Raw genomic sequence first — 24,761 nt, 5'->3', positions numbered from 1 at the left:
AGAGAGAAGGGGGGAGGAGCTGGAAGCATCAACTCCCATATGTGCCTTGACCAGGCAAGCCCAGGGTTTCGAACCGGCGACCTCAGCATTTCCAGATCGATGCTTTATCCACTGCGCCACCACAGGCCAGGCCTGGGCCTGTATGTTTGAAACACCGAGTAAAATTTTAGTTAAATATCTAGTATGGAGATTGAAAGTAGGCACACAACAAATTGCATTTTTCTTTTTCACTTCCTCCTTTGTTTCAGTTTTGAAAATTAAACAAGTTATCCTAGATTCTAGAAATGAAGACATGCTAACAAAGCAGTTTACCTTCTAGGATTTTAGTGTGGGAAATAATGAGACTCTATTTTAAACTAGAAGTAAATCCAAGCCATAAACGTTGGAGAAAAGAACTGTGGTTATTTTTGCTAATGTACTTTTTATTTTAAAATTTAAGTTATTTAAATTTTTATTTTCAAATTTATTTTAAATGAAAAATGATATATTTTTTAGTTTTAATTCATTTTAATTTATATTGTCACCTTCATAACTACCATATAAAATAAGGTAGGGAGAATCTCCATTTTATAAATAGGATCCTTGAGTTGAGAGAGTTTAAGTGACTTGTCAAAGACATTAAGTTAATAAGTATGAAAGGGGAATCCTGAGTTAGGTCTCTGATTGCAAATGTAGTATATTTTACACATAACTATTTTTTAATCAATTTAATATATTATTTGACTACAATGCTGGATATTTAGTTGAAGCATATATTATGCTTATTTAAAGATTTGACATTTGTCACTTCTCGGCCTTTTGGCTAAGATCAAGTGTAGTATCTGTTATTATCAATTTAAAATTTTGATGTTTATTTACTATTATGGAATCCAGTTTGAGCTTTGAGGAGGATGAAAAACAAACTGGTTTGATTTTTAATTGTTTCTGTTAGCTTGTTTTAAAATTTATATTATATTTAATTTATTATGTAATAACTGTTATGAAAACAGTGACACAGAAATGTGAAATAGGCTTTTGCCCAAATACACAATTCTTATACAAACTTCTGAACAGGCTTCCTTTTTTAAAAAAAAATCCAACCAAACAAACAAGAGAAACCCTGTTTGTAAGCCAAGACTCTACAATGAAAACATCTTAATCATAGGAAAAGAGCTTCCCAATCACTAGCTAAAATTCCTTCTCTCTCATGAGAAACCAGTTTTACTTGCACGGTACTACTGTTAATGTTCTATTTGAGTAGCCCTAACTGGTAGTATTTATTTTTATAATTTACCATTGAGAATAGAGTGGACAAATAAAATGGAGTCATGTGGTCAAGCTGCTGAATTGTTCACTGCAAGTGAGTTGAGGCATAAGGAAATGATATGATAATCCTAGTTTAAACTGGCTCTGGGAACTAAAACCTTGAAACTTTGCTCTGTGTCAATACTTGGATGCACATAAGTGTGTTATGTGTTACTGCATGGACAAAGATCAAACCTTTAGTTAACCATCTAAATGACTTCACAAAGAAATGTTCCATTGACACCTGCTGACTACTATATGGACCACCAATCCAGGGGCTGTGAATGCAAAACTGATTCTTCTCAAGCATGTTCCTTTTCCTAGAAAACCCTCAGACTTCTCTTTCTCCTTTGGAACACGTTTGGTATGGCGTAGGTGGGAGTCTAGTTTGCAAACCTTTAGACATTTGAGCAAATCTTTGTCATTTATTTCTAGCCAAAGTCTCCTAACATATTTCTGAGTATGTTTAATACCATTATGACCTACTTGAAATAATAGAACAGTTTTTTGGAATTAAATACAAAATATCAGAAAATGATCAAATATTGCATGAAAAGAAGTACAAAAATAATCTTAATTCAAAAATGTACTCCTACCATTTTCAAAAAGTTATGAAAAATAGAAAATATGATAGTATTTATCCTCAAAATAAAGAAAGATGACAAAGGTCTGACCAGTTAACCTCAAAACTCACTAAACTAGGAATAAAATTTTTATTTTTAAATTTTAGTTTAATTAAAGAATTGCCTTTTGTGATTAGCCTGTGATCTATGCTACTCCTTTTGTTAGAGAGAGAAAAGAGAAAGCTTCTTATCCAAAAATCCTGGGACTTTTGATATAATAAAGATGAATTTAACACCTCCTAATCTGCACAGCCCCTGGATTTATCTTGAGCTTCTGGAACTGAATGGCTAGATTCTCTCTCTGCAAAGATGATTATTATGAAATGAAAAATGATCCAGAAAAGGCAGAGGAAAAACTAAAGGAAAGGAAAAAAGGAGAGCAATCTGGCAGCATATGGGAATCACTGGGGAATCTTAAAAATCATAATCCTTGAATCTTACAAACCAGATATTCTGAATTAATTGGCCTGGCATGTGACCTGTTATTAAGATTTTTTTAAGTATCAAAGCATTTTTTATATGAAGTCAAGGTTATATATTTCTGGTTTAGCCAGTGAGCTGAAGGAGACTATAGAATTGTTGGAAATTTGCTGAGGCTTATGAAGTTTCAAGCAATTATGAGCCAACAAAATACTGAGTGTGTAATTAATATCAATTAGTAAATATCTCTCCAAATACATGCAATGGATTAAGGTAGGATAAAATCAAGAGTCATTCTGATAGTATTTCACCAGTAATGTTTGTCAGTGAGATCCCATTTACAATTTGTTTCGTACAGGTTCTCAACTATTAACCATCTATAAATGAACACTGGACAGTTCTTACTACTTTCATGGAAAAGAGATGAAGAAAAAAATATATATAGTACTGAAGGAAATTTGAAGAGTAGGAGAATTAACTTTTAACTGCTCAAAAGATTGAATATTAAAACGTATCTGACAGCCTCGTAATACAAGCAATGATTTATTAAACTTCTGCCCTGCAGCCTGCACTGTGCTAGAAGCCTTTTTTGCCAGCTTAGAACCTGCATTATTGCCATAATACTTTAAGCCCTAGTTTGTTTACCACAGCTATTGTTTGCACTAATAATGTATCAATGGGTATTTGAAGTGTTTCTCTGACACATTAATTTCTCTTTCAGCACTTTACACTTATCCATTTATTCCCACTAGATGTTATATAAAAGTCTATCAACCTGTCATGAACAACATTGACAAAAACTCTGAGAGATAAGAAAGTTAAAAATGAATATGTAATAATTATTTTAATAAAACATGCAAGAAAACACTAATGAATTTTAAAAATGCTGTCTAGAAATACTAACTTAGCTGTCATAGCCTAAAACCTAAATGAAAATTGTGTCCACTAGAGTGTTACTGTGCCGCAGTTGTGTCAGGTCTGCAGAACATCAATTAGTGTGTTGAATCATTTGATTAGGAGAAAGAAAAATATTCTAGGCCTGTGTTTTTCATTTAAAAATTTGCTACAAATATTAAAAAGTAAATTAATGATGTATTTTATGAGTATTTTTTGTTATATACAGTGTGTCTGTAAAGTCATGGTGCACTTTTGACCGGTCACAGGAAAGCAACAAAAGATGATAGAAATGTGAAATCTGCACCAAATAAAAGGAAAACTCTCCCAGTTTCATACCTGTTCAGTGCAGTTCGATGTGGGCTCACGCACAGACTTTTTAGGGCTCTTTAGGTAGCTATCCTGTATAGCCTCTACAGACTCGTCACTGACTGATGGCCTACCAGAATGGGGTTTCTCCACCAAACTGCCGGTTTCCTTCTACTGCTTATCCCACCGAGTAATGTTATTCCTATGTGGTAGCGCTTTGTTATAAACGTGGCAATATTCACGTTGCACTTTGGTCATGGATTCAAATTTAGCAAGCCACAGAACACACTGAACTTTCCTCTGTACCTTCCACATCCCGACTGGCATGGCCGTGGGCTGCTCTGCTGTATACACGGTGTTACGTCATCATCTGCACATGCGCAGATGCTGCCACATCATCCTACAGAAATTGGGAGGGTTTTCCTTTTATTTGGTGCAGATATCACATTTCTATCGTCTTTTTTTTGTTTTCCTGTGACAGATCAACAGTGCACCATGACTTTAAGGACACACTGTATACAAGTAACGTGTGTGTGTGTGTGTGTGTGTGTGTGTGTTTAAATCATACACATACATGCACACATATACAATATAGACATTATGGGTGTGTATATGTGAGTACTGAGTCACAGTGTAAAGTATATTTTTTATTGTAGGTGTTTAAACATTTTTAATTTACTGAACTAGAAAAATCATATGCTCTCCTAGCTCCCTAATTTTCTGCAAGAACAGAATGTTATTGAGTTATAGTGAAATCTTGACATAAGCAGCTTCATTCTACATTAAATTATCCCTACAGTTTGGAAATATTAGTAATATAACTGTAAGAACAGTTGGATTTCTTTTTTAAATTTTTATTTATTGATTGATTTTGGAGAGAGAGAGGCATTGATTTGTTGTTCCATTTATTTATGCATTCATTGGTTGATTCTTGATTCTTGTGTGTGTCCTGACTGTGGATCGAACCTGCAACCTTCGTGTATCGGGATAATGGTCTAATCAACTGATGATGGTCTAATCTAGTCAGGACCTGGATTTTTTTTCCTTTTTTTTTTTTTTTTTTTTTGACAGAGACAGAGAGAGAAATGGACAGATAAGGATAGATAGGAGAGAGAGAGAGAGAGAGAGAGATGAGAAGCATCAATTCTTCATTGCGGCTCCTTAGTTGTTCAACTGCTTTCTCATATGTCCCCTGACTGCGGGGCTCCAGCAGAGTGAGTGACCCCTTGCTCAAGCCAGAGACCTTGGGCTCAAGCCAGTGAGTGACCTTTGGCTTTAAGCCAGCAACCATGGACTCATGTCTATGATTCCCCACTCAAACCAATGACCCCGCTCTTAAGCTGGCAACTTCAGGGTTTTAAACCTGGGTCCTCTGCATCCCAGTCTGCTGCTCTATCCACTGCACCACCACCTGGTCAGGCTATTTTCTTAAGCAGTATTATGGACATATGTAGGAACAGTTTTTATAATTCCCTCTGCTTCTCTTTGCAGTTACTATACTGTTTTTTGCTTTTCTAGTTTCTGGAAGGGTTTGTACAGACTTTGTATTATTTCTTTAATCCCCCACCACCAGTTTTATTGAGACATAATTGACACATAACATTGTATTAGTTTTATATATACAACATAATGATTTGATATATATATATATTGCAAAAAAATTACAATAAAGTTAGTCAATATCTACCACCTTACAATTCTTTTTTCTTATGATGGAAACACTTTCATGATCTTTGATGGTTTCTCCAACTGTGATAGAAGTGTCTTCTGCCTGTCTTCTGATTTCTTTTCCCCCTCCAACAATTTCCAGATTGTTTTCAGTGAGATTATCCAGCTTGAACACTATACTAAAGTAAAGTCAGGGGGACTTGGAAGACAGTTCCACAGTCCCATCTTTGCACGTTTCTCTCTCATTGCTTCCTAAGGAGAAGACAACCATTAAAGTTACACTGGTGGCTTCCTCTCAGCTAACAGTTAGCAAAATCCACCAGAATCCGGTAGTACTAGCTTTTTATGTATGTATGTATGTATGTATGTATGTATGTATGTATGTATGTATGTATGTATTTCCCTCTTGGAAACAAAAAGGAAATAGCCCTGAAAGGTCTCAGAGCAACTGTCAATTTCTCGGGACGTTTGTCTCCAGCCCCAGAAGGAACGTTCCCTCTAGAGACGTGGGCTGCAGGCGTCAATTTCCCAACGTCCACGCCCGCCGGCTGGTCAGTTGGGGCGGGCAGAGCAGGCCGCAGCTGCGACTGAGAGTGACAGCGACAAGAGACAGGCCGCACAGCCTGAAGTGCTGGCCTAGCCTGAGCCTCGCCCCGCCCCGCAGGCGCCGGCGCAGCCATGCGGGAAGCCCGGGTGGTGGGGGAGCCCCAGGCCACTCAGGCTCAGACAGCGGAAGACCAGCCTCCCCAGAGCAAAATACTCGCGGACCGCACGCTGGCCAGGAGAAAATCCCAGTATGTAAAGGCGCTTACAGCTGTCCTGATGAACTTGCACAGGACCCAAAAAAAGAGAAAGCACAAGACTGAGGTCACACCCCCTGTTACCACCAAGAAGGCGGAAAAACAGAATCAAAGTTTGGAGAAGCCCTGTGGCTTAGGCTGCATTGTTATTCCCTACTGTCAGCGTTTTAATGACATCCGCTGCTTCCAGACTTTGTTCTGCACCCTGCAGCTCGCTCAAGGTGAGCTTGAGGGGGTGGGTGGGGGTGGAGGTATAGTTCTGGGGAAGGCAGCAGGGGCCTGCCCAGTGGTTGTCCAGGTGGAGAAGGCAGTGGAAGGACCAGGTGGTCCAGCTTGAGGAAGCTGCCTTCTCAAACGTTGTCAAGGTATGAATGAAGAAGATGAAAGCCGGTTAAACAGGCAGCCGGGCAGCTGCATGATTTTGGGCTTCCGTCATCAAACATGTCATTGGCAGTTAGTTACCTCTTACAGTGTAAGCCATAAGGGTCTAGCCTCCAGATACCTGGAAGGAACAGTGTTGAATCATTATTGTTGTGTGGTCACCAACCCTGAGAAGCTCAGGGTTGAATCACTTGGGGGATTAAATAAAGTTGAAAGTAATATCTGTGACCACCAGGTTGTTTCTGCTTCTGCCCACAAGTTCGAGGCACGTTGGCGAAACCATTTCCTGCCTGGATCTTGTTTTCTCTGGTGTGATTTTTTTTTTTTTTTTTTTTGTATTTTTCTGAAGTTAGCGGTAGGGAGGCAGTCAGACAGACTCCCACATGCGCCTAACCGGGAACCACCCGGCATGCCCACCAGGGGGTGATGCTCGGCCCATCTGGAGCATTGCTCCCTTTAGGCAGAAGCCATTCTAGCACCTGAGGCAGAGGCCATGGAGCCCTCCTCAGCGCCCAGACCAGCTTTGCTCCAATGGAGCCTTGACTGCAGGAGAGGATGAGAGGTACAGAGAGAAAGGAGAGGGGGAAGGGTGGAGAAGCAGATGGGTGCTTCTCCTGTGTGCCATGACTGGGAATCAAACCCAGGACTTCCACACACCTGGCCGATGCTCTACTGATGAGCCAACCAGCCAGGGAACTCCTGTGTGAATTTAAGAGGTGGATTTCTCTATAAGAATCAAAATTCAAATTATGTACATGCAAGTCTTAGAGTATACATGTTTTTCATTCTTTATGTTGAACTTCAATCTTTGTTTATTGTTTCCTTATGACCAGACACAGACCATGCATGCATGCATGCCTACGTGTCTGCCTATTTCCCTCTTTTTCTCTCCCAAATTTGTGGTTTGTCTTTTCATTTTTTTACCTGTGTCTTTTTTTATGAAAACAGGTTTCAGCTTTGTTGAAGTCAAATTTGTTCATTTTTAAATGGTTTATTCTTTTAGGTTTCTATCCAAAAAAAGTATTGCTTAAGTCAATGTCATAAAGGTTTTCTACTTGGTTGTCTTCTAGAAGTTTTATGGTTTAATTCTTATGTTTAGGTCTCTGATCAATTTTGAATGAGTGTGTGTGTGTGTGTGGAAAGGGTCAAAGTTCATTTTTCTTCCCATATAGAACCTTTATTACAGCATGTATGGCCAGTAGTCATGGCCATTGCGGCCATACAGATGCAAGTTCCCATTGAATTCAGACAAACAGTAAAGAAACAGTGGAGCCAAAGAATGGTGGGCCATTCCTTTATTAAAGTCTCGCATCAGCCAACGGGCAACACACAGAGGGAAAACACTTCCCTTCCACTCAGGGCTCCAAAGGCCACTGACACATTCTCCAAGTTCCACAACCGGGCGAATCTTTTCCAGTTTCTCCTAGAATCAAAGGCCCCACCAGTCTCAGCAGAGCTCACAAAAGCCCCTCACCTCTGGTTTCCCATATGCACACCTCCTCCCTGCCAACATGGCTTCTTCTTCAGCACTCTGCATTCTCTCCTCTCACTCTGCAGACATGGCTTCTTTCTTTCCTTCTTCTTCTGCTTTCTTTTCAAAACTTTCTGGTGCAAAACCCTCTCCTCCAGCAAACATCAGCAAAACAATGGCCCTTCCCAAGCAGGGAGGTAATTTGCAATTTCGCAGACCCACATATACCTGACACTGCCCAGCCCCCAATGCAAACTATAAGCAAGCAAACATAATAATCATATTTTACAAACTTATTTGACCAACACAGCATTATTGAAAAGACTTTTATTCATCCCATAAAATTATTTTGGCACTTTTGTTGAAATTCTGATCTTTCTCTGAGTCTATTTCTAGCCTCTGTATTCTATTCTACTGACGTAGTACTGTACTATATATATATATTTATGCAAATATTATGTTGTACTAGTACTGTGGCTTTATTATATATATATATTAAAATCAGGTGTTCTTCTGACTTTGTTTTTTGGGAAAGTTGTTTTGGCTATTCTAGATACTTTGCCTTTTTACTTTAATTTTAAAACTAATTGGTTGATTTCTGTAAAAATTTACTGGGATTTTAATTGGGATTGTTTTTTGATTCTATAAATTTGAAGAAAATTGACATCTTAATAACATTGAGTGTTTTGATGTCTGATCATGGAATATCCTTTTATTTATTTATGTCTTCTATTCTACAACTTAGATAAATTAACTTATTAGTTACAGGAGTCTTTTGGCAGATTCCTTAGGATTTTTTACATGCATGATCATGTCACCTGTGAATCAGGATAGTTTTACTTCTTTCTTTCTAATATATATGCTTTTTCTTTTTCTTGCTTTGTTACACTGGTTAAGACCTCCAGTACAATATTGAATAGAAATTTGAAAAAAAGAGTTCACTTATTTTTTCTGATTGTAGGTAGAAATCATTTAACTTTTCATCATTAAGTATGTTAACTATAGATTTTTGTAGATGCCATTTATCAGTTTGCAGGTGTTTTCTTTTATTCTTAGTTAGTTGAGAATTTTTATCATGAATTTGTGTTGAATTTTTTTTTAATAAATTTTTATTAATGATAATGGGATGACATTAATAAATCAGGGTACATATATTCAAAGAAAACATGTCTAGGTTATTTTGTCATTAAATTATGTTGCATACCCCTCGCCCAAGGTCAGATTGTCCTCTGCCTCCCTCTATCTAGTTCTCTGTGCCCCTCCCCCTCCCCCTAACTCTCTCCCTCCCTCCCTCCCATGTCCTCCCTCCCCCCACCCCTGGTAACCACCACACTCTTGTCCATGTCTCTTAGTCTCGTTTTTATATTCCACCAATGTATGGAATCATGTAGTTCTTGTTTTTTTCTGATTTACTTATTTCACTCCGTATAATGTTATCAAGATCCCACCATTTTGCTGTAAATGATCCGATGTCATCATTTCTTATGGCTGAGTAGTATTCCATAGTGTATATGTGCCACAGGAATGTGTTGAATTTTATCAAATTTTTTTTTCCTGTATTTCCTGAGACATTATATGCCCTTAATTTTTTTCTATTAATATCGTAGTTTGCACTCTTTTATTTTTAGCTATTTCACCAAACTTGAATTCCTGGGATAAGCTCTTATTACTGAATTATTATCTTTTTTTATATGTTGTTGGAATCATTTTGCCAAAATTTTGTTGTACCCTCTTCAACAGGTCTGAATTTTAGCCCTTAAGTAAGTACACTTCCCTAGGGAAAATGGTTTCTCCTTATACTGTCTATTTCTATATTCTTTAGCATTCTCTTTACTTCTTACTACCTAATTCCTTACTTTATCCTCTGTTATAATTAATCATTCTTTATATCAAAATGACTTTGTTCAAATTACTGTGTAGTTTCTCTCTCTTGATTGGATCCAGACTATTATGGAATTGATATCAAGAGTAATCCCAGAAGATATGATTTCAATTTTCTTAAATTTGATGAGGCTCATTTTATGCCCTAACATGTGGTCTATGCTAGAGAATGCACCATGAACACTTGAAAAGAATGTATATTCTGCTGCTTTAGTGTGAAAGGTTCTGAAGATATCTATTAAATCCAGTTGATCTAGTGTATCCCTTAATTCTGCTGGTATTTTTGTAATTTTCTTTCTTGAAGATATTAGTGGGGTATGGGAATCCCCTACTATTATAGTATTGCTTCTGATCTTTGATCCATAAAAATCTGCTTTATATATTTAAGTGCTCCTATATTAGGTGAATAGATATTTATAATGGTTATCTCTTCCTCCTGGATTGCTCTCTTTATTATTATGTAGTGATCTTATTTATCCTTTACTATAGTCTTTGTTTTAAAGTCTATTTTGTCAGATATAAGTATTGCTACTTCAGCTTTTTTAAAATTTCCATTTGCATGAAATATTTTTTTTTCATCCTTTTACTTTCAGTCTATGTGTATCTTTTGTTTTGAGGTGTGTTTCTTGTAGACAGCATCTGTATGGGTCCTGTTTTTTATCCACGCAGCTACCCTATGTCTTTTGATTGGAGCATTTAATTCATTTGCAATTAAGGTTATTATTGATATGTAGTTGTTTATTGCCATTTTTTTCTTTAAATCTAAATTCCTCTTTTACTACATTTCTTTCCTGCTTTGTTCTGTCTACAGCAGGCCCCTTAACATTTCTTAAATCATTCGTTTGGTTGTGTTGAATTCCTTGGGGTTTTTTTGTTTTGTTTTGTTTTTTGGTCTGGGAAGCTTTTTATTTCTCCTTCAATTTTAAACAATAGCCTTGATGGATAAAGAAGTCTTGGTTGTATGCTGTTGTTCCGCATTAGTTTGAATATTTTTTGCCATTCCCTTCTGGCTTCAAGTGTTTCTATTGAGAAGGCAGATGTCATCCTCATGGGGGTTCCTCTGTAGGTGATTGACTGTTTTTCTCTCACAACTTTTAGCATTCTTTCTTTATCTCTTAGCTTTGATATTTTGATTATGATGTGTCTTAGTGTAGATCTCTTTGAGTTCTTTTTTAAATGGGGTTCTTTCAGCTTCTTGAACCTATATGACTCTTTCCTGCATCAATTCAGGGAAATTTTCAACTATAATTTCTTCAAACAGGTTCTCTATCCCTTGTTCTTTCTCTTCTTCTTTAGGAACCCCTAATATGTGGATATTGTTTCTCTTCATGTTGTCTAAGAGCTCTCTTAGAGTTTCCTCAGACTTTCTGATCCTTTTTCTTTTTGCTGTTCTGCTTCTGTGCTTTTTGCTTATCTTGTCCTCTAAGTCACTGATTCAATCCTCTGCTTCATTCAGCCTGCTTTTTATTTCTTCTAGTTAGTCTTCATTTCTGATATTGTGTTTGTAATTTCTGTCTGTTTTTTTAAAAATAATTTCAGTGTCCTTTTTGATGCTTACAATTTCTTTATTTTAGTGCTCATTAAGTCCATCCATTGTAGCTTTGAGATTCCTAAGCATCCTAACAGTCATTATTTTAAACTCTGCATCCAGTAATTTGATTACTTCCATTTCATCCAGATCTTTTCTCCAGGGATTTTTCTTATTGATTCATATGGCTTACGTTCCTCAATCTTCCCATTGTTTCTGTTTGTGGTTTGCAGGCTGTTCGAGTTGTGGTCTCCTTAACTAGTAGAGCCTCTTTTCCATTTTCTATATCTTAACTGGGTTAGGTGTGAGGAGCCCTTTCTTAAGATGTCACTCTAAGAAAGGTTGTTAGTTCCTGAACTGATGCTGTCTGTATCTGACCTCTGGATGTGCCCTCCCTGGTCCTTCTTTGCTAAAGCCTGGTTCAGACCAGTGGGGATTGCTGCCTGTGACTGGCCCTTATCTATCATTTTGGAGCAATAGGTGATCCAGATCCTGTGGCTGTCTCTGCTGAGCCTAGGAGCCATTATTAATATCTAGTTTATATCTAGTTAGGCTGGATTTTATCTCATTTTGGCCTGGAGGATGTTTGTTTAAGTGTTCAGGATCCCCTGAAATCTGCTTTCTGCTGCCTCTTATTGGTGGCTACTTGTTGGGCTTAGTACTATAAATCAGGGGTCAGGTAAGGTATTGGATGTGGCTTGCCCCTTAGCTTCAGTTGTCATTCTATCCAACTGTCTTTCTCATTTTATATTATTTTATATATTTCTTTCTTTTTAGCCCTCAGAAGGGTATGACCACAGGAGTCCAATGGTTGTGGCCTTTGTGTTCCCGAGGTGCAGTCTGTTCACAGGCTCACCCTCACCACTGCTGCTGCCTTGGGCGTTCAAGCACAGGCATTGTTGGTGCTGGCCCACTGCTGCAGTTCCTGTGGCTTCAGCCTTGCCTTTGTGGGTAAGACTGACCATGTGTGCCTCATCTGCAAGCCTTGGCCAGCCCCCGGCCATCACACCAACTTTGCGGGCAGGTCTGCATTCAGGGCATCTGGGCTGCAAGCCTTGGCTGGCCCCTAGCTTCAGGACTGCTTTGGTGTGCCCAGGCTGAAAGCCTGAGCAGGTTCCCCAGCTTCCACCCGACCCCTGCAGGCAAGACTGCATTCATGCACTTGGGCCACAGCCACCACTGGCTCCTGGCTTCCGTCCCCACGGATGGGACCGATCTCCCATGTCCCACTTCTGCTGCCTTCTGGCAAGCACTCAGCAGTGTGAGGGTGGCGATGCAGCTCAGACCTTAGCACTCAATACTGTATCCCTGATGGCTCCCTGCTTCTAAGCCAGGGGTCCCCAAACTTTTTACACAGGGGGCCAGTTTACTGTCCCTCAGACCATTGGAGGGCTGGACTACAAAAAAAAACTATGAACAAATCCTTATGCACACTGCACATATCTTATTTTAAAGTGAAAAAACAAAACGGGAACAAATACAATAGTTAAAATAAAGAACAAGTAAATTTAAATCAACAAACTGACCAGTATTTCAATAGGAACTATGAGCCTGCTTTTGGCTAATGAGATGGTCAATGTGCTCCTCTCACTGACCACCAGTGAAAGAGGTGCCCCTTCTGGAAGTGTGGCAGGGGCCAGATAAATGGCCTCGGGGGCTGCATGTGGCCTGTGGGCCGTAGTTTGGGGACCCCTGTTCTAAGCAATTCTTTGCTCTGACTGCAGCAGTGGAGATTCTGTTTGGCTGGTGATCTGCTTCCCTTTGCTGGTATTTCAGGTTCCAGGAAAAATATTCACTTTAGATTTGGGGGTGACTCAGCCCAGGTTTTAGGGTGGCTGTCCCTCAAAGTATTTCTCCCTGTGCCTCCTAGATTACACACTCTTCCTGCTACTTTGGTCCGCTCATTTCTCCCTGTCCCCTGGAGCCCCAGGTGAGTGGTTATGAAAGAGGTTTTCTGTGCAGTCCCTTTAAGATGAATTCTTGGTCTGAGAAATCTGTTTCTTTCTCGCAAACAGTATCCTGACTTGTCTTGTAGCTAAATACTGTCTGTATGCCTCTTCTAGGCTTGGGGTTTAAGGCTGGGGCTTCGGTCCTGGGCCCGGGACCCTCCCCTCTCCACTAAACTCACCTCCTGCCACGTGAGTCCCTCCAGGCTGCTGTTTGCTCCTGGGAACTGGGCAGCCCTCTCCATGTTTCCACTTTTCCTTCCAGTCTCAGTGTGGCTTCTTCATTGTTCTTTGGTTATAGATTCCTCTTGGTTTAGCCCAGAGTTGGTTTTTCCAGATGATTGTTCTTAAAATTAAGTTGTAATTTACCTTGATTCTGGGAGGTGGAAGTTGGAATGTCTGCATACTCCATTGGCATCTTGCCACCCCCAGTGCCCTTAAGCACTTATGAAGAGAAATGTCAAACTCAGGTCTCAACTCTCAGTTCAGATCAGATCCAAGAATTAAAAGTTCCCATCAAAGCCTTAAAGTAATTCTTCATTTATTTTTTTAACCATAGAACTGATTTTTCTGGGAATGAAACACAAAATTTAACTGTATGAGTTGATGAGTTATAATGACAGTTGAATTCACAATCTCATCACATATATTCTCAACAATATATATATTTTCCCTCTGGGGTTTATACCTAGAAGTGGAATTGCTGGGTCATATGATAATTCTATTATTAACATTGTAATTATGTCATAGAAATTTTATAAATAGGGTGAGGCAAAAGAAGTTTACAGTAGTTTGTATGGAATATAATATAATAATTAATAAATAATACTACACGGAAAAACTCTGTGTTTTGTGTGCTGACAACTGTAAACTTATTTTTGCCCCAGTCTATATGTAGTTTATCAGTGTGAGGAACTTGCTTTCTATTCCTATTCTTGGTTCACTGAGTGTTTTTATTATAGAAGTATATTGGTTTTTGTCAATTTTTTTCTGCATTCTGATATTCATGTGTTTTTTGTTCTTTATTATCTTTTTCTTTTTAATTGATTTTATTGCGATGACCGGTTAATAAAAAATATAGGTTTCAGGTATACAATTTTATAATACATTATCTGTATATTGTATTGTGTGTTCATCACCCCAAGAGAAGTCTCCTTCCATCACCATTTATCCATCCTTTACTCTCTACTACCTTTCCCTACCCCCTTTCCTTCTGGTAATCCTCATGCTGTTGTCTGTGTCTATGAGGGTATTTTTTCCCTTAATTCCTTCACCTTTTCTATCCAGCTCCACACACTCTTCCCCTCTGACAGCTGTCAGTCTGTTCTCTATCATTTTGTCTATTTCTATTTTGTTTGTTAGTTTATTTTCTTAATATAGTAAATCACATTGATTTATGTTCACATATTGAAAGTAAAATAAGGATGCCCATGGCTTTGTACATTTAAGTTTGGCAAAACATTTAAAATCATAATGATAAATAAAGCCAACTTATTTGCAGGGTTTTATAGAGTATTGTTAAAGAAAGTTTCTGTTAATAGAGAATTTTGGCTAAATATTTCAGTACAAAAGCAAAACTGAAATATTATTTAGTAGTGTTTTCTTAGATACATATTTTTAGAAAGTGTCTTCTCAGATACATATTTTTAGAAAGTGTTTTCTCAATTAAAATATTATAATCCACAGTGAATAGTCATTTGGAGGCCTTAACAAACTTCAAATTTATTAACTATTATGTTGACGGTCCCTAAGACCTCACTCAGACTGAATGATTCACAAAAAGGTCTTAGGACTCAGAGAAAGATGTTATACTCGTGGTTATGATTTATTCGAGTGAAAGGATACAGATTAAAATCAGCAAAGGGAAAAGGCACATGAGATAAAGTATAGAAGAAACCAGGGCCCAGCTTCCATATGTCTGTTCCTGAGTGAAAACACATGGACATGCTTAATTCTTTCAGCAACGATGTGTGGAATACATGCAAAGAGCAGCTAAGCAAGGAAGCTCACATGAGCCTTGATGTCCAGGATTTTGGGGATAGGATCAGTCATTTAGGCGTGCAGCATCTGTGTGACTGACCGACCTCAGCTACTCAGGCTCCATTAACCACACCCCACACCACCTGTACATATACACCAAAAACGACCTTCACCATACATATATTATTAACATAAACTAAACAAATTCATACAGCATGACCAAAAACTTCAGGCTTGCAACAATAGATATTCATCTTAACTCATCTTGTTAGTGTAAATTATCTGATCCAATTGCTACTGTGTGGTCCAAGGTTTTAGACCTATAAAGGGGCTCTTATTAGGCAAAATATTCAAAGACTCAGAGTCATCTCCCAGGAGCCAAAGGTCAGTCCTAAAAACAGGTCTTTTTTTAGAGTAACCAAGACTTGTAGAGTCAATCCTTTGCTACAAAACTATAAAAGACAACTTTGATTAATTGCAGCTAATTTCATGAGAATAGAAATGAGATCATATTAAACATATGTTCTTCAGAAAAATATCAATACCTTTTTATTAGAGATAAGTATGGTTAAAAAATTGGTTAAAGTATGTATCAATAATAATATTTCTTTCAAAAAATGCTATGAGATATAATGGTATTGGAAAAGTTTTGACTAAACTTTTAGCTTCACCAATGTAACAAAATTAGTTTGTCTATAAGTTATAAAAATGATATATTTTTTATATCGTACTCCATATCAAGCATTGAATCAGGAACAAACAAACAAACCGTCCCTCAAAGATAGGATTCTGGAATTGGTTATCTGACCTAACTGGACTTGAAAGCAGCAGAAATAACAATAGTTGTGCCTGTGGAAAATGGTACACTGGAAGTCCATGGCATGTAGAGACAAACAGTCATTTCAAATGTTGCCTGAGATAAGGTTCTTATTGAGGGCAGAACTTTGGGAAACCAATAGCTTCTGTAATTGACTCCTATGATGGAAATTTAGACACCCAGAATGACTAACATAAAGTCTGCCCTAGGAGATAATGTGTTTTACACCACAAATTTTTCTGCCACTTCAGTAATGTCTCTACAGGCCAATCCGAAAAGTTTCTTCATTTGTACTATTCATTACTAAGAAAGAAACATAATCTTTAGTGCCTATGATTTTTGAAGGTGAAAGTATCCTATGGTAAACATTATAGTCCCTTCCACTCAGGGAGTCCCTGAAAAATAGAAGAAAAGGAAAATCCTTCCAGTGGGCAGAACATTGAGCAGTACAATTTGATTAAATTTCCTAGTTACCCAAGACAGGGTTGTCCACTCTCTCCACTCTTATTTAACGTGGTGCTAGAAGTTCTGGCCAGAGCAATCAGACAAGACAAAGAAATAAAAGGCATCCATATCGGAAAAGAAGAAGGAAAGGCATCACTTTTTGCTGATGATATGATCCTATACATCGAAAACCCGAAGGACTCCACAAAAAGATTATTAGAAACAATAAACCAATACAGTAAGGTCGCAGGATACAAAATTAACATACAAAAGTCCATAGCCTTTCTATATGCCAACAATGAAATATTAGAAAACGAACTCAAAAAAATAATCCCCTTCACGATTGCAACAAAAAAAATAAAATACCTAGGAATAAACATAACAAAGAATGTAAAGGACCTATATAACGAAAACTACAAGGCATTATTAAGAGAAATAGAAAAAGACACAATGAGATGGAAAAATATTCCTTGTTCTTGGATAGGAAGAATAAATATAATTAAAATGGCCATATTACCCAAAGCAATATATAAATTTAATGCAATTCCCATCAAAATTCCTATGAGATTTTTTAAAGAAATGGAACAAAAAATCATCAGATTTATATGGAACTATAAAAAACCCTGAATAGCCAAAACAATCCTAAGGAAAAAGAATGAAGCTGGGGGCATTACAATACCTGACTTTAAACTATATTATAGGGCCATGATAATCAAAACAGCATGGTATTGGCAGAAAAATAGACACTCAGACCAATGGAACAGAATAGAAAGCCCAGAAATAAAACCACATATATATGGTCAAATAATCTTTGATAAAGGGGCCAACAACACACAATGGAGAAAAGAAAGCCTCTTCAACAAATGGTGTTGGGAAAACTGGAAAGCCACATGCAAAAGAATGAAACTCGACTACAGCCTGTCCCCGTGTACTAAAATTAATTCAAAATGGATCAAAGACCTAAATATAAGACCTGAAACAATAAAATACATAGAAGAAGACATAGGTACTAAAATCATGGACCTGGGTTTTAAAGAACATTTTATGAACTTGACTCCAATGGCAAGAGAAGTGAAGGCAAAGATAAATGAATGGGACTACATCAGAATAAAAAGTTTTTGCTCAGCAAGAGAAACTGATATCAAAATAAACAGACAGCCAACTAAATGGGAAATGATATTTTCATTCAACAGCTCAGATAAGGGCCTAATATCCAAAATTTACAAAGAACTCATAAAACTCAACAACAAACAAACAAACAATCCAATAAAAAAATGGGAAGAGGACATGAACAGACACTTCTCCCAGGAAGAAATACAAATGGCCAACAGATATATGAAAAGATGCTCAGCTTCATTAGTTATTAGAGAAATGCAAATCAAAACTACAATGAGATACCACCTCACCCCTGTTAGATTAGCTATTATCAACAAGACGGGTAATAGCAAATGTTGGAGAGGCTGCGGAGAAAAGGGAACTCTCATCCACTGTTGGTGGGACTGTAAAGTAGTACAACCATTATGGAGGAAAGTATGGTGGTTCCTCAAAAAACTGCAAATAGAACTACCTTATGACCCAGCAATCCCTCTACTGGGTATATACCCCCAAACCTCAGAAACATTGATACGTGAAGACACATGTAGCCCCATGTTCATTGCAGCACTGTTCACAGTGGCCAAGACATGGAAACAACCAAAAAGCCCTTCAATAGAAGACTGGATAAAGAAGATGTGGCACATATACACTATGGAATACTACTCAGCTATAAGAAATGATGACATCAGATCATTTACAGCAAAATGGTGGGATCTTGATAACATTATACGGAGTGAAATAAGTAAATCAGAAAAAAACAAGAACTACATGATTCCATACATTGGTGGAATATAAAAACGAGACTAAGAGACATGGACAAGAGTGTGGTGGTTACCAGGGGCGGGGGGAGGGAGGACATGGGAGGGAGGGAGGGAGAGAGTTAGGGGGAGGGGGAGGGGCACAGAGAACTAGATAGAGGGAGGCGGAGGACAATCTGACTTTGGGTGAGGGGTATGCAACATAATTTAATGACAAAATAACCTAGGCATGTTTTCTTTGAATATATGTACCCTGATTTATTAATGTCATCCCATTATCATTAATAAAAATTTATTAAAAAATAAAAAAATTAAAAAAAAATTTAAAAAAAATTTCCTAGTTACCAAACTGCCATTGCCTAATGGGTTGACCATCTGGTGACTAGGAGGGCTAGGTAATTGGTATATCTTTCTGAATGGGAAATTATCCCATGCAAATGTTCACCAAAGAAATCCATTACAGTGGAAGCTCTCAATAATGAGGTAGATAGAAAACTATTCTCTGAATATTAGCCAGACTCTTTTCTCAGCAGTTTCTTCAGTGGGCTTGTAGTGACAATTGTGTCAAAGGTAAAGGTTATATAAAAGCTGAATGCATGGATTTATCTTCATCAGAGCTGATCTGGCTATTGCACTGTTGAGTGCCTGTCTTATCTACCAGAAAAGACAACACAATCCAGGAAATGGCTCCATTCCCTAGTGGAATAAACCAGCTACCTGGAGGCAAGTTGATTACATCATACTTTTCTATTATGAAGTGGGCAATAATTTCTTCTCACTGAAATAGATGATTTGTTTTGGATATGGGTTCTTTTATCACCATGATTATGCTAAAACAACTATATTTGGGCTTAATGAATGCCTTATACACCATCATGATCATCTTATTTACCATATTCTCCCATGTATAAGATGCACCTGTTTTCCAAAAAATGTGGGGTCTAGAACCTGGGTGTGTCTTATACAATGGTTGTAGATTTTTTTACTTGCATTTCCCATTTTTTTTTCATGAAGATGAGGAGTTGTATGAATTTTATGATGAATAAAAAGTTCAATAACTTTATGTAATATATATATATATTTTAATTTCAGGCCCCAAAATTAAGGTGAACCTTATACATGAGAGCATCTTATACAGGGGAAATATGTTATCATCACATTGCTTCTAATGAAGGAATGTATTTTATAGCGAAAGAAGTATATCAGAGAGTTCATGTTTATGGAATTCACTGTTCTTACTACCAGAAACTATTGGCCTTATAGATACTTCTAGTGTCCCACTGAAGACTCAGATAGCATTCCACCTAGGAAACAACAATCAAAAAGTCTGGGTGCTAGTCTATAGAGTGAAGTGTATACTTTGAAATAAACTATGTATGTTATGTGAGAATAAGAGGTAGAAGAGGGAGTGAATAGGGTAGGAGGTTATAAGTATCAACTGTGTCTCATAAATATTTAGAGAAATGAAAACTATGGCAAGTATGCATTTTTCTCTTTCTTGTTTGTTTTCTGTGTAAACACACAAAACATATATACATTTGTTTATGTGTGTATTCCAGTTTTTAATTTTTTCACATTCTCTTTATCTTACTATTTTATAAAAGAATATTGTGGGTGATAACTTTATAACTTCATCTCTAGGTTACAGAATGTTCCTGAATGAGAAGGGGAGTTAATACCCTGACTCCAGAGATGTCCACCATTACTGACAGGACATGTCTTGCCTTGTCCATTATCCTTATTAACCACAGCTAAAATGAGAGTTGGAAAAATTCCTTTCTTGAGTGCAGGAAAGTTTTTATATCTTGTTTCTTGCTACTGTTGGTTTGTCAAATCACTGTGGTTCTAAGTCAGAGTTATGGTGTTTTTTGCAATATAATTCCCTCACAAATTTAGTTAGGCCTATGGTATATTTGCTTAATTATATCTTTTATATGTCTCTGTACCATTTATACCTTTGTGATTTGGTTTTTATGTTAAAGGAAATCAATTCATGTTTGTGACTGAACTAGAAGAAGGATTAGGATGACCTTGAGGTAGATATGGTGACTGATTGGGTTATGTGTTTCCTATGTACCTCCCTTTCTTCAGGGGAAAGCATAAGAAGGTTCTTGAAAGAATAATTGAAACATGTCAGGAAGAAGTATGATGATATTGCTATTAATTTGGTATGGTAGTTTAAATATGGGAAGAAGGGTGAAAATGTACCTTGAGCAGTCTAAAGGGGAACTTTGCAAGGGTTTGTCTGTTGGCCACAAACTCCATTGTTCCCCTTGAGGACTCATTCCTGTTGTAAGGTGTGGGGCACCTGTGTTAGGCTTGCTCACTGGTGTACCAGCTGCAAGCGCTTCTCTTGATTAGTGCCTGAGCACCTGGCAGAGGCACGTGTGCATTAGCCTATATAAGGCTATGCGTGCTTGCGCGCGTGGGGATTGTGGATGGCTTGTTGTCTGCCCTCCACTGTGAGGGGCCATACTTGCTGTTTGTTTGCCTGAGAGGTGGTTTCCTCTGGCTGTGTGCTGCCATTGTGAGACTTTATTAAACGGAATGGCCCAACCCTTTCCAGCTCTGCAGTTTCTCTACCATCTGCCAAGTCCAATGTGAATCTGCCTGGCCTTGGCCGCCGGCATTACATAAGGAAATTAGCAGCCTGTAAACTACATTTATCAGATTTCCTGGCCAGCTGGCTTCACCTAGGTGGTACCAGTGAAAAACTGTGGCAGTAGATTTGAAAAAGGAGCAAAGGGAAGTTTATTTTTTTGTTTTCTGCTCCCTGTTTCTGGTGATATTTTTGACAGCAGCAGCAATCCTGAGGTTGTGAAGGCTTCAGGACTTATGGTTAGTAATTAATGCAGCTCCATCAGTAGCAACAGTGGACAACTCAGCAGCGTAGTGCTTTTGGGCTCTGGCAACTGGAAGAGAAGCAGGAGCAGCTGGTGACTGTGTGCCAGCTCTAAGCATTAGCAGTGGTTCTGGCTTCCTGCAGAAGAGGTAGCGAGTGCAGGTCCAGCAGCAGCAGCCACCCCGGCAGCTGCCCATACTCCAGCAACATTGGTAGCATAGATATCATGGGTTTTGATTAGTAACTATTTTCCCTTTTCAATCCAAGAAATGTATTATTTATAACCAACTAACTTCTATGTCAATTTCTTTTTGTTTAAAATATTTAGTATGATTACTTTTCCCCAGCTGGATTCTGAGTGATGGAAATGGGCATATGTGATACTATTTATTTAATGTTCAAGAACCTGACAAGCAATACTCTGTACTGTATATAAGGTGACCAACTTTTTACAATGAAAAGGACAAAAATAAATTGAAGAAAACAATATCGTAAATAAAAGAAACATTTTATTCATTTCATCAATAATACACTATAAAATGATAAATGCATAATAAAAACATTTGTAATATTTTATATTGTAATTATACTTACATGCCTATTAATTTTTAATGATACATGTAATTGTAAGAAAAAAGTGCTCATTTAGATACAAATATGCCACATCACACGTAATGGATCAACTCTTAATCGATAAAATATGGACATTTACAGATTAGTCTTCCAGTATCAAAAAGGAAAACATGTAGGAGGACAGTTTTTGAGGGAGGACGGAACTTACAAAAGAAGGACTGTTCCTCCCTAAAGGAGGACAATTGGTCGCCTTAGTGAATATGCATTGCCAGAAATGTGTTAAGGCTAAGAAAAATGAGTTTCAATTATAGGATAGAGGGTTATTGAGGGAGAGAAAAGAATGTGCTTGTGGAGTACATGTTGGGCTTTATCTATTTTGATAATGTTTGTTTGTTTTTAAGTGAGAGGAGGGGAGATAGTGAGACAGACTCCCGCATATGCCCTGACCGGGATCCACCCTGCAACCCTGTCTGGGCTGATGCTCAACTGGGCTGTTTTTAGTGTCTGAAGCTGACCCATGCTGGGACCAACCAAGCTATCCTCAGTGTCTGGCTTGATGCTCGGACCAACTGAGCCACTGGCTGGAGAAGGAGAAGAAGGAGAAAAGGTGCAGAAGGAGGAGCAGAGAGCAGATGTTTGCTTCTCTTGTGCCCCCTGACCAGAAATCAAACCCGGGATGTCCATATGCCAGGCCAATGCTCTCCCTGCTGAGCCAACATGTACACTGGGCCAAAATGTTTTACTTACTGTTCTGGATAGTAAATACTAATTTTTTATTTATTCATTTTTATAATTAAAATATACATCAAAGTAACAGTACTGAGATGATTAAAAAGATCATATTCTTTGCTAAATTACTCATGAATATAGTATTTAAAAATTACTTACAATAATTCCATTAACAAATATTTCAATAGAGGTTAAGGCCTATTAGTGTTTTAGAAAAGGAATCATCATGTGCTTATAAATCGGAATGATTCAGAATAGTGTGAAATAAACTTAAATCACTATAAACTGAGTTTTGCTTTATAATGATTATAATGGTGATCTATATTGTCCCTTAAAATTTATATTAATTGCTTTTTTTTCTTTTTTTACATTTTAGGTATTGTGTTTGGTCTTGTAGATATGAGCATTGACACATTTACGAAGAACAATCATGTGAAAACCTTTGCAAGTATAATATTGTCAACAAGTTACGATATTTCATCTTGCCTGATAGTATTGTTTATATCATACTATGGAGTAAGAGGAAACATAATAAGATGGATTACATTTTCCTGCTTTTTAATAGGATTTGGATCACTTTTATTTGCTTTTCCAAACTACAGTGGTGAAAAATATCAAATGAAAACTGAAAGTGAAGGTAAGATTTTGATACTGTCATACATCAAATCATTATTCATTTAAATCATTGCCTTTAGGAATTTAAAATAGACTTGTCATATTTGTCTGTTGTACATTCATACATCTATATATATTTATATGATCAAGTTTATGATGCCAATTAATTGTAGCTTCCTAGTAACATATATCCATTCTCTCAACTTACGATTATGTATCCTTTCATATAAGATGGGCCTAGGAAGAAGAAAGAATATTTTATGATAATTACTTTGTGAAATTATTTTTCTTTTATTAATTTTTTAACTCTTGAGAAGTTTAGTAATTCCTTATTTTTTCTACAATATTCTTTAATTAATTCTATTATTTTTACCTTAAAACATGTACACAGAAACACAAATACAAACATAAAAACTTACGCACAAAAAAAGGATAGGTCAGGCATTTTCTAGCTACTCCTACCATTTCAGAATGGGAGCTGCCCTTTAACATAGGAATTTGAATTTAAATCATTGGTGGTTTCTTCACTTTGTTCATTTTTTAAAATGTATTCATTTAGCCTGGTCTGTAGTGGCACAGTGGATAAAGCATTGACCTGGAATGCTGAGTTCATGGGTTCAAATCCCTGGACTTGCCTGATCAAGGAACATACAAGAATCAACTACCAGTTGATGCTTCCCGCTCCTCCCCCTACTTTTTGATTTTCTGTCTCTCCTTTCTCTTAAAGTCAATACATAAAATCTTAAAGAATATGTATACCTTTACCTTTTTTATTCATTAAGAGGAGAGGAGACAGAGACAGATTCCCACATGCGCTCCAACTGGGATTCACCCATCAAGCCCACTAGGGGGTGATGCTCTGCCCATCTGGGGTATTGCTCTGTTGCTCAGCAACTGAGCTCTTAGTGCCTGTGGCAGAGGCCATGAAGCCATCTTCAGCCAACTCACTCCAATCGAGCCATGGCTGCAGGAGGGAAAGAGAGATAGAGAGGGAGAAGCAAGAGGGGGAAGGGTGAGGAAGTAAATGCTTCTCCTGTGTACCCAGACTGGGAATTGAACCCAGGGACATCCACATGCCTGGCTGACACTCTACCACTGAGCCAACTGACCAGGGCCAAGAATATGTACTCAACAATCTTTTTGCTACTCTCGATAGTTAAACGCTGTTTAAATGTCAGCACTATTTCTGACCTTATTCACAACTTTCTTGTGGTTTATAGGCTTGTAAAATTGTTGGAATGCATTTATCTATTTTGGCAAGTTCAAATTGGACAAGACATGATAGAAAAAGGCTGAGGGTGTCTGTGTGTGTGTGTGTGTGCATGTGTGTGTATATGCAAGCTTATGATATTTAAAATGTATGTTAGCAATGTATAATATCAACTAAAGTAACTCATTTTAAGTATAATAATTTACATAATATATTAATGTAATTAATATATGTATTTACTATAAAGTTTATATTTAAGTTATATACTGATATACATCATACCAATATATGAACTATATATTATGTATATATATAAGGTTTTCAAATAAATGTATTTATTTATTTGTAGAATATATTCATAATATATTTATTATTATATTTGTAGAACAGACAGCTAATTGAACTAGAGTATTACTTATGGGAAAAAGGGAATTAAAAACACATCAGCCTGACCAGGCAGTGGCACAGTGGATAGAGCGTTGAACTGGGATGC

General features: G+C 37.4%; 1 protein-coding gene and 1 pseudogene across 1 annotated transcript in view; both read left to right on the top strand.

The window, feature by feature from the left end:
* Positions 1-782: 782 nt before the first annotated feature.
* On the top strand, positions 783-903 carry LOC136404532 (U2 spliceosomal RNA; annotated as a pseudogene).
* Positions 904-5,876: 4,973 nt separating this feature from the next.
* SLCO6A1 (solute carrier organic anion transporter family member 6A1) overlaps positions 5,877-24,761 on the top strand; it is a 109,887-nt gene continuing 91,002 nt past the window's right edge. The window contains exons 1-2 of the mRNA XM_066381969.1: positions 5,877-6,219; positions 22,820-23,080. Coding sequence (XP_066238066.1) covers positions 5,877-6,219; positions 22,820-23,080 — 604 coding nt within the window. The remainder of the gene's footprint in view (positions 6,220-22,819; positions 23,081-24,761) is intronic.

Source organism: Saccopteryx leptura, chromosome 4 (assembly GCF_036850995.1).
Source record: "Saccopteryx leptura isolate mSacLep1 chromosome 4, mSacLep1_pri_phased_curated, whole genome shotgun sequence".
Classification (NCBI taxonomy): Eukaryota; Metazoa; Chordata; class Mammalia; order Chiroptera; family Emballonuridae; genus Saccopteryx; species Saccopteryx leptura.
The sequence above is the reverse complement of the archived record's forward strand: the minus strand, read 5'-3'. Positions and strand labels throughout refer to the sequence as shown.